The sequence below is a fragment of the Mastigoproctus giganteus genome, chromosome 5 (assembly GCF_048544385.1).
Source record: "Mastigoproctus giganteus isolate SK-2022 chromosome 5, ASM4854438v1, whole genome shotgun sequence".
Taxonomy (NCBI): Eukaryota; Metazoa; Arthropoda; class Arachnida; order Uropygi; family Thelyphonidae; genus Mastigoproctus; species Mastigoproctus giganteus.
This window is the reverse complement of record NC_143579.1, coordinates 183,015,859-183,028,956: the sequence shown is the minus strand read 5'-3', so window position 1 is coordinate 183,028,956 and position 13,098 is coordinate 183,015,859. Positions and strand designations below refer to the sequence as shown.

General features: G+C 40.4%; 1 protein-coding gene across 1 annotated transcript in view; it reads right to left on the bottom strand.

The window, feature by feature from the left end:
* LOC150085902 (phospholipase A2-like) overlaps positions 1 to 6,050 on the bottom strand; it is a 70,303-nt gene extending 64,253 nt beyond the window's left edge. The window contains exon 1 of the mRNA XM_090374735.1: positions 5,941 to 6,050. Within this exon, the coding sequence (XP_090230861.1) occupies positions 5,941 to 5,960 (20 nt within the window). The 5' untranslated portion in view covers positions 5,961 to 6,050. The remainder of the gene's footprint in view (positions 1 to 5,940) is intronic.
* Between the last annotated feature and the right edge of the window lie 7,048 nt (positions 6,051 to 13,098).

Genomic DNA, 13,098 nt, shown 5'->3' with positions numbered 1-13,098 from the left:
GAAATTGAAGTATTGCTCAAAGCATCAAAGGCGGATATTGTTGGGATATCAGAGACGTGGTGTCACACAGATATAGGGAATGCGGAACTGGAATTTGGGGAGTACAACATCTACAAAAAGGATAGAGAGGGAGGAGGGGGTTATGCTATTAGTTAAGAAACACATAAAATCCAAGGAAGTGAATCCAGACATCGCTGGACAGTGCAGTGTCGAGTCAGTTTGGTGTGACATAAGCATTGGGAGATAAAAATTGAGAGTAGGAGTGTGCTATAGGCCTAATGACTCTGATGTGTATAATAAGAAAATGTACAGGGAAATAGAGTGGACCAGTAAATCAGAGAGTCTTATAAGGGGGGATTTTAATTTCCCAGATACTGACTAGAATTTGTGGGTTGGTCACTCACACACTAGCAAGGCTTTTGTGGATTTATTGGATGATTGTTTTCTACATCAGCATGTTCGGGAGGCAACTAGAGGGAGTATTACTCTTGAGTTGATTATCAGTAGTGATTCTTCATGCATTAAGAATCTGCAGATAAATGAACCACTAGGTGGCAGTGATCACAGTGTTCTGAAGTGGGAGTTACTCAAAGAGGTAACTACCATTAGGGGTAAAGGGAAGGGGTATTGCTTTCGTAAAGGCGACTACGATGGACTGAGACAGTATTTAAATTCTATACAGTGGGATCAACTGATGATGCTACCAACAGCAAATTCAAAATGGGAAGCATTCAAAGAACTTATCTTGGAAGCTACTAGGCTTTACATACCAACTAAGAAATATTGTTCAAGGTTTAGGCCTAAATGGATGTCAGATGAACTAATGAGACACATAGCAGAGAATAAAAATGAATGGGATATATATGAATTAATGGGTGACACAGAAGCCTATGCTAGATATAAGCTGGTCTGTAACCAAGTCACAAAGGAGGTTAGGCAGGCAAAGGCAGATTACGAGAAATCTTTGGCAAAGGATGCAAAGAAAAACAGTAAAGAGTTTTTTACTTATGTAAACTCTAGAAGGAAGGGGATGAATCAGATTGGTCCACTTGATATCGATGGTTCAACTGTTGATGATCCTGCTCAGGTAGCTAACAAACTAAATGAATATTTTGCATCGACATTCACACATGAGGAGTTATTCAGCGAGGGGAATGCCAGAGGTGTATTCAACTCTGGCAGTAAGCAAGAAAATCTTGTAATAACTGAGAGTAAAGTGGAGGAGAAATTGCTGAAGATAAACACAAGAAAGGCACCTGGGGTGGAGGGAATCTATCCAGTTATATTAAAGGAGGCAGCAAAGGAAATAAGCAAACCCTTAGCCATAATTATGAGAGCTTCCTTGGACTCAGGGGAGGAACCCATAGACTGGAGATGTGCAAATGTGACCCCAATTCACAAAGGAGGATCAAAGGCTGACACAAGTAATTATAGACCTGTGAGTTTAACTTCTGTTCCAGGAAAATTAATGGAGGCACTGGTTAAAGAAACACTGCAGGATCATCTAGACAGGACTTCAGTTATAGCTCAGACACAGCATGGTTTTGTTAAGGGGAAGACTTGCCTGACCAATTTGATTGGATACTATGATGCAGTCACAAAAGAACTGGATGCAGGGAAGAACTTTGATATTATATACTTGGATCTTAGAAAGGCTTTTGATACTGTTGCACATGGAAGACTGCTGCACAAATTGGAGCAGTGTGGCATTGGAGGCAAATTGCTGCTATGGATAAAGGGATGGTTGAGGGGGATAATACAGAGAGTGGTAATCAATGGACACTGCTCATCGTGGACTAATGTTATTAGTGGAGTCCCTCGGGGTTCAGTGTTGGGTCCATTATTGTTTTCTGTATTTATAAATAATATTGATGATGGTATATCAAGCTTAATGTCCAAGCTTGCAGACGATACAAAGGTTGGCATAGTTGTTAAGGGGTTGTTGACACTACTGACGCTATGCTGCTGCAACAGGATCTGGAAAAGTTGAGCAGATGGGCTGAGAGGTGGCAAATGAAGTTTAACATTGACAAATGTAAAGTACTACATATGGGAAACAGCAACTCCAGAGCAACGTATCAACTCTGTGGTACTACATTGACAGTAGTAGAGAATGAAAAGGAACTGGGGGTTATTGTGCAGGTAGATATGAAGTTCTGTGAGCAGTGCAGACGGGCTGCAAGAGTAGCTCGTGGTGTCTTGTCAATGATATATAGGAATTTTTCTAGCAGGGATAAGGAGGTGATTAATCCCTTGTATAAGGCAATGGTCAGGCCACACCTTGAGTACTGTATACAGGTATGGAGGCCTCATTTCGAGAAGGATGTAGAGCTGCTTGAATGAGTACAGAGAAGGGCAACAAGATTAGTGAATGGAACAAAGGGTTGCTCTTACGAAGAAAGGCTTAAGTTTTGCGAATTACAGTGTCTGGAGACTAGGCACCAGCGAGGTGATCTGATAGAGGTGTACAAAGCCTTGAATGGTTTGAGCATGCTCAATGCTAATGGGATTCTTCCTCTTGCTCAGAATAATCACCTGAGAGGGCATAAATTCAAATTGAGGAAGGACAGATATAGGATAGATGTGCGGAAATTTGCCTTTAGCCAGCGGGTAGTTGGTTGGTGGTGGTTGTTGTTGTTGTTTATTTGGTTTTTAGGAGCATTAGCAACTAAGGCCATATTGCTCCGAGAATATTCGGTGGTCATTCCCTGACCTTTCCGCATCCTCCGTATTTGGTGGTGACGGGCTCGAACCCCGGTCTAATCAAGAAGCGTGTGCTACTTACTGCTGTTCCTTCCCACCTGTACGGAGGCACGTTGGTTTGTGGAACAGACTTCCATCCCTGGTTGTGGAAGTTGATAGCCTAAATAAATTTAAGGCTCAGCTGGACAGGCATTTCGAACGAACAGAGGGTTGAAGTGGAAGTTTTTTTTTTTTTTTTTGGCTGATGCTGCATAAGCTTGCTTTCTTGCATCATATGCCTCTACTAATGCTAATGCTAATGACTAGCAAGTCGTTATGCATCACATGTCTGTCACACTGTCAGCACCCATGCACTCCAGGTCCTCACTGGATCTCTTCCACTTGACCTTGAGATAGTTCGTCATGGGTTGCTCTACCAATTAGCCAATGGAAGAGCAATTACCTGCACCGGTTTCACCACTGACCCACAAATAATAGAAACACTGAAAAGAAAAGACTTAATGAACATCTAACACACCTGGTAAGAAAGATGGCAGACCTCAACTAAAGGTGCTGTCAACAAACGATTCCTCCCGGATGTCGGGGCCTCTTAGCCCCTCACACCTGGCTAGTTTTTATCGGGACTCTATGCTACCTATCTCCTCACTGGATATGCCTCCTTCCAGAAAAAACTACATGACTTCGGAATTTTAGACTCACCCTGCTGTCACTGTGGAGAGGATCAGACGGAGTACCTTGCCCACAGCTGTGAAATCTACGAGGACTTGAGGAGGATCATAATAACAAAACTACGCTTCAACTACCAAAACCACGAACACCTCACCCTACAGAATGAAGAAACTTACCGAGCCCTGACCCAATTTGCAATGGACCTATTTACCAGGCAGAAAGCGATACTACACCATAGTATCTGAATCAACAGGTCAAAACAACCATGGCTGCCAATTGTTGCTGAGCCATGGATGCTAATGCCTTGGACCAACTTACATGAGACTTTACCAACAGGAGTACAGAACCCAACTTGATCCCTCACATATCGAGTAGTCAACTGGTCTCCCCACTTGGTTGGGACAATAGCAGCAGTGCAATCAAAGACAGGGTCCTCACATACCATACCCTGAAAAATTCCTCATCATTGACTCCTGGACCAACTTCTCCCCACCACCGGATGTGACACATCTCATCAAGAAGAGACCTAACATCGATCCCTGTAATTGAGTATCCTATTTTGGACTCCTGCTTTTAACCTCCCCACTATTCGTTATCATGGACTACTGGATCAGCCTTCAGTCTGGATGCGACACAGACTCACCAAATGGAGTCCCAAGATGACACCTGGACTAGACCTTCCCGAACATGACCCATCCACCATAGCAGCACTCCCGCTGCTGGATTTCCACTAAGTTGTTGGCTTCTACTGACTGTTTTTCCACAAAAAAAAAAAAAAAAAAAAATTGCCGTTTTTATTTGTGGTTTTTGGCCTCCCCTCTGCCAACCCACTCTTCCCTCTGCTGACAGTGTGACATTGGGCATGTCACACTGTCAGCAGGGGCCATCTTCCCAATCGGCCTCTTTCTTCTGTTGCCTACCATCCGGCCTTTTACCCACCCTCTATTTTTCTCTTACACAATGCTTTTTTTTTTTCTTTCTTCTTTTTTTGTGTGGGAGTGGTTTTTCGTCCACCCGCCACCCCACTCTTCCCTCTGGTGAGGCACTGGGCATGCCACACTGTCAGCAGGGGCCATCTTCCCTGTCGGCCCTTCCCTCTTTCCTACTCTCCAATCTTCTGCCTTCCTTCCTTACCTTTCTCTTACACAACTGGTTTTTTTTTTTTATTATTTATTTATATATATGCCCCACAGGTCTAAATCCAAATACATAAAAATTATTGCCCGACCTATTTGGCCCTAGAACAAGTTTTCAGTGAACACCCCTACGCTCTGTTAAAATTACATAGTCATAGTATATTGATGTACGTAAGGTGGCACCCAGACTAAAGTCCATCTCCACCCAATCAGTATCAAGCAGAACATCTAACAATACAAAAAAAAAAAAAAACATATGCAAGCAGTCAGGGGGTAAATCCCGCATCATCAGTTCGTGATGCCAAAAATAAAAAAAATAATAAAAATAAAATTTAAAAAAATCCTTCTGACTGCCTACAAAAAAAACAAAACAAAAAAAACAAAACAAAAAAAAACCACTTATCTAGACTGATTCAGCAATAATCCCCCATCTTAGCATTATAAGATGCCAGCAAAAGAAAAAAAAAAAAAAAAAAAGGCTGAGACAGCATAGATAAAAAACAAAAAAAAAAAAAAAAATCACTGTCAATCAGAACATTAAGTTGCCTACTCTTCTGAAAAGCTCTTCTGGCAAACTCCTGAAATGTCTGAAAATACTCAAACCTAGATAACAATTTATGTTCATTACCTCTGCACAAATCAACCACCACATTTACAAGATTAATTCTCATCTGATCGTAAACCGAACAAACAAATAACACATTGTCCCAAGTCTCTAAATCCTGACAAACACAATACGGGTTAGTCTCTATCCCTAGCTCACACAACTTGTCCTTCAAGGATCCGTGACCAGTTAATAAGTAAGAAGTCTCCATTCTCAAATTAAACCACTTGTTCTTCTTATAATCTACATTAAAAGTTACAACAGGAATAAACCTCCTGGTCACAGCTCCGGTCACACTGGAATTCCATCTTTCCTGCCAATTTTCTATTAGTTTTGACATAATATTCCTATTAGATATCTTTCTATCAACCTGGATATCATTACTAATACCAATAAAAGTAACTGGCCTACACTTCTTGGTAAAATAACAAAATGTCCTAAAAATTATAAACAAATCCAATGGAAGAGCACCCGCAATAACCTGTATTGAGTTCGTAGATACCGTTTTACACACCCGTAATATAGTTAATAACATAGATCATTGTAATGAATTTAACTTATTCCTAAAGTTAACAGTAATCACTCGCAAAAACCAAACAGATGAAGCGTATGACACAATAGGCAAAAATATAGCTTTGTAGTAAAGGAAAGAACTCTTCTATTCAACCCCTAGTCTTTTCTTGTAATTCTGACAATAGAGGCTGTAAAATTTTTAACCTTGCTGGCTAAGTATTCTAAATGAGCAGTAAATGTAAATTTATCATCCAAAACAACTCCAAGATATTTCACCTGAGAAACAAGAGGTATCTGTTTATTATCAATAACTACCTTCGGTGGACGATTATCATCAAGCTTACCTTTCGTTAGCATCATCACTGTTTTGGAAGGAGAAATCTTGAGTTCGTTATTCGAAGCCCAATGAGCAAGACAGTTCACCACTATTCCAATTTTATGTTCAATTTGTTGTCTAGATTTACCCTCTACGAACAAAACCAAATCGTCCGCAAAAGCTATCTTGTGACAATCAGACTTATCAAAGGCTAACCACAAGTTTAAAACCAAGTTCCAAGAAACCGGGTCCAACACTGATCCCTGAGGACATCCGCGGTTTATAACCCTCTCATATTTCAAATGCTGGGACCTTACTATGAATTTCCTATCACTTAAATAACTTCTTATTATTTTATATAGCATAGCTGGGCATTTTAATAATCTTAATGCTAATAGAACACTCTCCAACCAAACAGTATCGAATGCTCCTACAAAATCAACAAATAAGGCCAATATATACTTGCTATTAAATTGCTTACGGAAATACATTAAATCATTGATGGCGTCCTCAGTAGAGCAACTCCTTTTAAAACCATACTGAAACTTGAATTCGAAATTTCTATCCAAAAACAAAGATTCCAACCAATCTTAATAGTATTAATTTCTCAAAAATTTTACCTAAATTTACTAGCAATGAGATTGGGGGAAACCTTCCTGGGATCAGTTAAAGGCTTTCCCGGTTTCTGAATCAACTTCAATAAAGCAATCTTCCAAAATGAGAGAAAAATCCCCTCAAGAAAACATTTATTAAATACATTTAATAACACATCACGATACAACTGTGTGGCTCTAATACAATTATTTTCAATTTCATCCAACCCTGGGGTCTTATTTATATTTAACTTTGTTTCTACATATTTTAAATAATAAACCTCTTGGTTCATTATTACCAACAGACAACACTAAATCTTGCCATGCCTTGAGTTTATGAGAAGAGATTGCCTTATGATACTGTTTCCTTTTAATTCGAAAAAGTTCCCTACTGACCAGGGCCTCAACCATACCCCAACTTCTCAATCTATGATACCTTTTTCTCAGATTAAACATCTCTTATCTTAATATAGATAATTCATCAGACCACCATGGTATATTGTATGCCCTGCCTCGTCTCTTTGCAGCAAAGCTCAAGGCATTATGCATAACTGATTGAAAAAAAAAAAAAACAAAAAAACTAACTCAAGTGCATTCAATTTATAGAAACTGAGTCAACTTCATTTGTAATATTACTCCTAATTATACTATCAAATCCATCCAAATTAATTTTCCTGAAATTAAACCTTGAGCACTCCTGCAAATGCGTCTCAACCAACCGTCCATCCATCAAATTAATATAAAACACAATTGACATCTATGATCACTATTTGTAAAATTAGTAATTACATCCCAATGAAATAACTCCTACTTAACTGGTAAGAAGCCAAGGTTATATCAATATCAGTGCTTCCATGAACATTATCAAAAGTGTATGGTCTGTTAAAATTACAACCGTTGCTCAAAAAACAGCGATCATCTCATTCCCAAATTTGCTCCTAGCCACTGAAATCCCAGGAAAGTAGGTGGCAGTACCCGCCAGAGTACTCTAGCATCAGTGGTACACCCGATCAGCCTCCCAGTGGCACGGTGTGGTAACGTCGGGTCCCACCAGGGGCTTGGGGGCTAAATACACCAGAGGTACAAAGGGCACAATACAATATACAGCACATGACTCCTCCACACACCTTCAAATCTCTGGCCAGATACAATGTACACCCGCGGAGATGGGAGAAATCCCAGGATCTATTAGACACTAAATACCTTACACCTCACCTAAACATCATTGCTGACCAGGTACATCTTTTCATGGCAACGGTCTTCCCCTCTGGCGGTGCCGTCTTTAAGCATGATAATGCGCCATGCTACCCCACCCGGATTGTTCGAGACTGGTTCGCAGAACATGAGGAAGACTTCCAGGTATTACCCTGGCCTCCAAATTCCCAAAACATCAATCCAATCGAGCATCTGTTGATTGTGTTGGAACAGCAACTCCGATCTGGGGCGTCTCAACCAGACCTTACAGGAGTTAAAGGATCTGCTGGTTACGTATTGGTACCAGATACACAAGAAATTTAGAAATCTTGTAGTGGCCATGCTTCTCCGGGTACGAGCTGTTTTGGCTGCACGTGGAGGACCAACATCATATTAGGTAGGTGGTCATAATGTTTTGGCTCATCGGTGTGTGTATGTGTATATATATATATACATATATATATATATATATACACATGTATATGTACAGGGTGATTCACTACTCACTACCAGTGAATTTGCGAACCGGTTCCCGAGGCAGTAGGATGGACGAGTATTCAAACGTTGAACTGGCCGACATGCACCTCGCGTATGGAGCTGCGGACTGTAACGGGCGCGCCGCACTGCGCTTGTACCAGGAATGTTTCCCGCACTGCGCTTGTACCAGGAATGTTTCCCGCACAGGCGTGCTCCTCATTATACAATTTTCTCACGTGTTCACAGAAGGTTACGTGAGACTGGTTGTTTCACGAGAGATACCATGAATCGAGAGCGAACGACGAGGACGCCAGACAATGAGGAGAATGTCCTACGTCTTGCAGAAGGCAATCCGAATAAGTACTCGAGCGATAGGCCAACGATTGGGTATTTCCCAATCCACTGTGTGGAGGATACTGTCAACAAACCAAATAAGTTCATACCATCTGCAACGCGTCCAATCATTGGAGCCTGCGGATTATCCACTCCGGAGGACTTTTGCTACTTGGTTTCTTCATCAAAAACTGTTTGCAAATGCTGACTTCCAGCGGGATCGCTGTTCATGCGACCTCCCGTTCAACGTCATCTAATGCATGACGAAGGCATTTCGGACCCTGCAATGCCATGTGATTCCGATTCGTCTTTGTGCCCCTACACCTCCTGCAAGTTTGTCCCACTGGTAGTGAATCACCCTGTATATAAAAGATCACTCAGTTTCAGGCCCTGCATGATATATGCACATATCAGCTTGTTTGTTTGTTTGTTGTTGGGTTTTATTGGCGCATTAGCGACTAAGGCTATAATGCGCCAAAACCTAGTCATTAAAAAATAAAATTTTTAGTGGCCTAACGAATTAGGTCACCAAGTCAAAGTATAAAAACAAGTATAAACGGTAAAAGGCAAATATCAGTAAACAAGAAACATTAAAAGAGTTGATTTTTTAAATATGGGTAAAATGGTTTACTGATTTCAAAAATCTAAAAATAGCAGACACATGGTCATTGTCAGATAAAATCTGACAGAGTGTATACGGCTCAAGTCAGATGATTAAAAGCGGTAAAACGGATATTGCTAAAATCTGGACATTCAACTAAAATGTGTCTTATTGTTAAAATTGTGCCACAGGATTCACACATAGGAGGGTCATCAGCCCACAACAGAAACGAATGAGTTAAATGACTGTGTCCTATGCGGGTACATATCAGCCAAACGACAAAAATATTATTGGAATCAGGGGCATTCCTAAGGTATGTGGCGCCTGCGTGCCAATCGCAATTTTGCACCGAGGTGCTAATTGAAATTTGGCACGCCCCTTTAAAATTTTCTTAATATGTGTATGTAAGTTTCAGGTTTTCAGGCGCCCGGGTGCAGTGGACCCCTTGCACACTGGGGATGACCAGTCTCCGATTGGCATAGTCTCTTATTAATCTCAAATTGACGAGGGACCTGTCAATTGACGGGGTTAGATATCAGACTAACAAAATTAAATTCTCTAAGCAAAAATAAAATGCCACAAATAACTATAGCTATCTACGGACAAAAAAAAAATAATAATAATAAATAAACACCAAAGCATTATAAGTACCGCCTCTGTAATACTGTACTACAATTTGCCGACAAAAAAAAATCATAACAGTTCTCTATTGTACGATTGAATAGAGGAAATTTAAAGCTGAAATTTCAGTGTAAAATTTCTTATTTTTTTATTTTTCAAATGATTCGCTTGTCTACTTTCATTGGTAACAAAGTTTTCTAAAGAGCTGCTGAGTTTTTTCAAAAACACTCTTTATCTTAATAGTGCAAGTACGATATGTTTAATAATTTGCTTCATTCTTTATTTTTGAAACTTTAGAAAGGTGCTAAAATGTTAACTACTAGTGATGAGTGCAATTTGTTTTCCTGAAAAAAAGACCATACCATATGACCAACCAAACTGGTTTAAATAATTTTATTTGCCTCAGTCTCTCTTCAGTACAAATAAAATTTTATTTGCATCAGTTTTCTGTAGTCTGTATAGGGGAATAACAGACAATGATTATCCAGGGAAATGGCGGCAGCAGCGGCTAATTCATTTCCCCTAATCGGCTTGGGATCCAACAGAAATGGATGTTAAAATCTGCCTCCAGGAAAGAAAAAAAGCATCTGCAGGATTCGGGATAGGACAGGAGGAGGGCTATATCTCGCCAAAAATAGTCTGTAACACGCTTGATAAGTCACCATATATCATATACATTTGGTAATCGCTATTTCTATTGCATGCAACTCTGCAGTATATATGCTAGTTTCTTGTGGAGTCTTGTTTGATACTGTTTAGTGTGGAGAAACACAGCAGATCCCACATATGATTCTGACTTCGAGCCGTCTGTACAGATTGGCAGGAAGCTAGAATATTGCGGTTGATGTGACGCAACGAGTTGCTGGTAGACAGCTGGTGGTGTGGTAGTCCTCTCCCAGATTTTTAGTGGGAAGCCAGGAGTTGGAAGATGGGCATGCCCATCTTCCAACTCCTGAAGAAATTGCGTTGGTGACTGGGCAACGTTGTCTACCATAATGTTTAGTCCATTTAACAGCCCTTAGATTCGAGCCACGGTTTATTCTTCGTGGCTCGAAAGCGATGCCCATGTATGGCAATCGGGGTCAGGATTTCAATTTAAAGGCGAACTATAAGGTCAACCACTCTCTCTCTTCACAGGGATAGTGATGGTTCATTTGCTTCAACGTAAAGGTTTTTGACGAGGGATATGCGAAATGCTCCAGTGGTTGCTAGGATAGTCTGATGGTGGACTGGATATCACGACCGACGTACACTAGCTCTAGCCTTCCTCCTCCTGCCAACACACTCGACAGTGTGGATCCTAAACGGAATAGAAATTGGTGATTCGAAAGGAAGTTTTTGATAAAAAAAGAGGAAAGTTACCCCCTAGACTAAAGTTATGGAGGTCTTATGATATGCCAAATCGCCGGGCTGTGTTGTACGCTTTTTCAATATCAAAAAAGAAAAATTACCAAATGCTAAGATTTAATGAGAGAATCACTAATGTTCGTTTCAGGTCGGATAAAATGAGCCCAAGTGGATCTGTTTCTTTGGAAGCTGCACTGTGTCCTGGAAAGCAGATCATTTGTTTCCACATACCATATAAGATGAACATTAACCATTCATTCCAGGAGTTTGCACAAACAACTTCTAAGAGGGACAGTCACTTGGATTTCTAGTATCGTTTCCTGGCTTTTGGAAGGCAAGGACAACTGACTTTCGCTAAGAATCTGTAAATTCTTGGTTAACAAAGTTTCTATTAAAATTAAAAGATGATCCTTACGTTGTTGGAGCAGGGTTTTAGGAGCATCAGCGACTAAGGCCATATTGCTCTCTGTATACTGTCTGTAAATTGCAGACATCGGTGGAACATTCCCCAGGCTTTGTTTTATGGTTCTTTTTTTTTTTTTTTTTTTTGCTGCTGTGCATTTTTAATTTTAATTCCACCAAATTTTGGGAAATGGTGGAAACCGGGTGGATGTTTTTGGAATTGCAATTACAGCTCTGTCGACAATACTTTGTGATGTTTGTGACTGCATCATTGATGGACTCATGACTGTAGGGATGGCAAATATTGACATTTTAACGTCTGGCAAAATCTTGATCTTGAAAGGTGTTCCAGTCAGCCTGATTAACCTTCCACCATGGTAAACTGAATGGGAGACAGTCTAGCAGAAGTTAGAGTGGTTAACACGGGAAAGTGATTGCTTCCATACAGGTTTTCCTCCAGCTCCAAATAAGAAAAGGAGGGGGAGAAGAGGTGCAGATATAAAGTTCAATGTCAGAAAAAGTATGGTGTTCGCACATTTAGAAGGGAGAGGTCCTGTTAGTGAGCATAAGCTCGATGACTCGTCGCTTTCCACTGATGTTAGCACTGTTCCAGTGTTGTGTCCATTAAAACCCCCACGAAGTAAGAAGAGGGGAAGGCAATTGCATAAGGGAGATCATCAAAATATTTCTAGGGTATGCGTCGCTGGTGGAAAATCAACAGAACAGACAGTTAATGAGAGCCCATTGTAAGGCGAATTGCTACAGCCTCTATGCTTAGCTGTATCAAAGGCTGAAAGGGGACTGGTTGCCTATGAGGATTGAAACTCCTCAATGAGTAGGACCATCCACAATTCTCTCCTTATGAATGATAGTAATGTTATGCATAGTCATTATTTGCCTTTAGATAAATCCTATGAACAAAAGCAGGAGTGCAAAAGCACCTGCTTTTGTTCATAGGATTTATTTAAACACCATTGGCTTGGAACGTAATGGAAATGCAAATGGTGTGGTCAAATATTTGTATTGTTGCAATTGTACTGTTCTACAAATGGATTTCACTACCCTGTTCCAAGCCAAGGGTGTTTTCACATAAAACACCTTTCGTGCGTAGAGTGTACACGCTTTTTTTTTTTTTTATTGTATTGCTATTGGAAGTTTAGTTTTCAGTGTTCTTACTTTAATGCTCGATTTTAGTAATGCTGGTGCATTAGGAAGTGCTGACATTGGAGTGGCACCTGACAGATTTCTGTGCTGGTTTTTTGACTCAGTAATTAGAGGATGATGGGAGTGAATGACTTTCGGTGGTAGTCATTTCTGTTCGGGTCCCAATCGAACATTTCTTGGAAACCTTTTCAGCATATATAGCCTTAATGCTACTTACTAGTATAACTGTTTTTATGGCATGAGTATGAGATATTCAACTCTGCCTTAGTTGTTGTATTTCCTCTTTCTTTCCATCTCTGGTGCACTTGTAAGCAGGGTGCTCACCTTGGCAGTTAATGCAGTTTATGTGATGTTATTCCATGGGCATCGTAGCAGGCTGTTTATGAATGTCCATACTTCTGGCACTTGAAGCACCTTAATAGGTT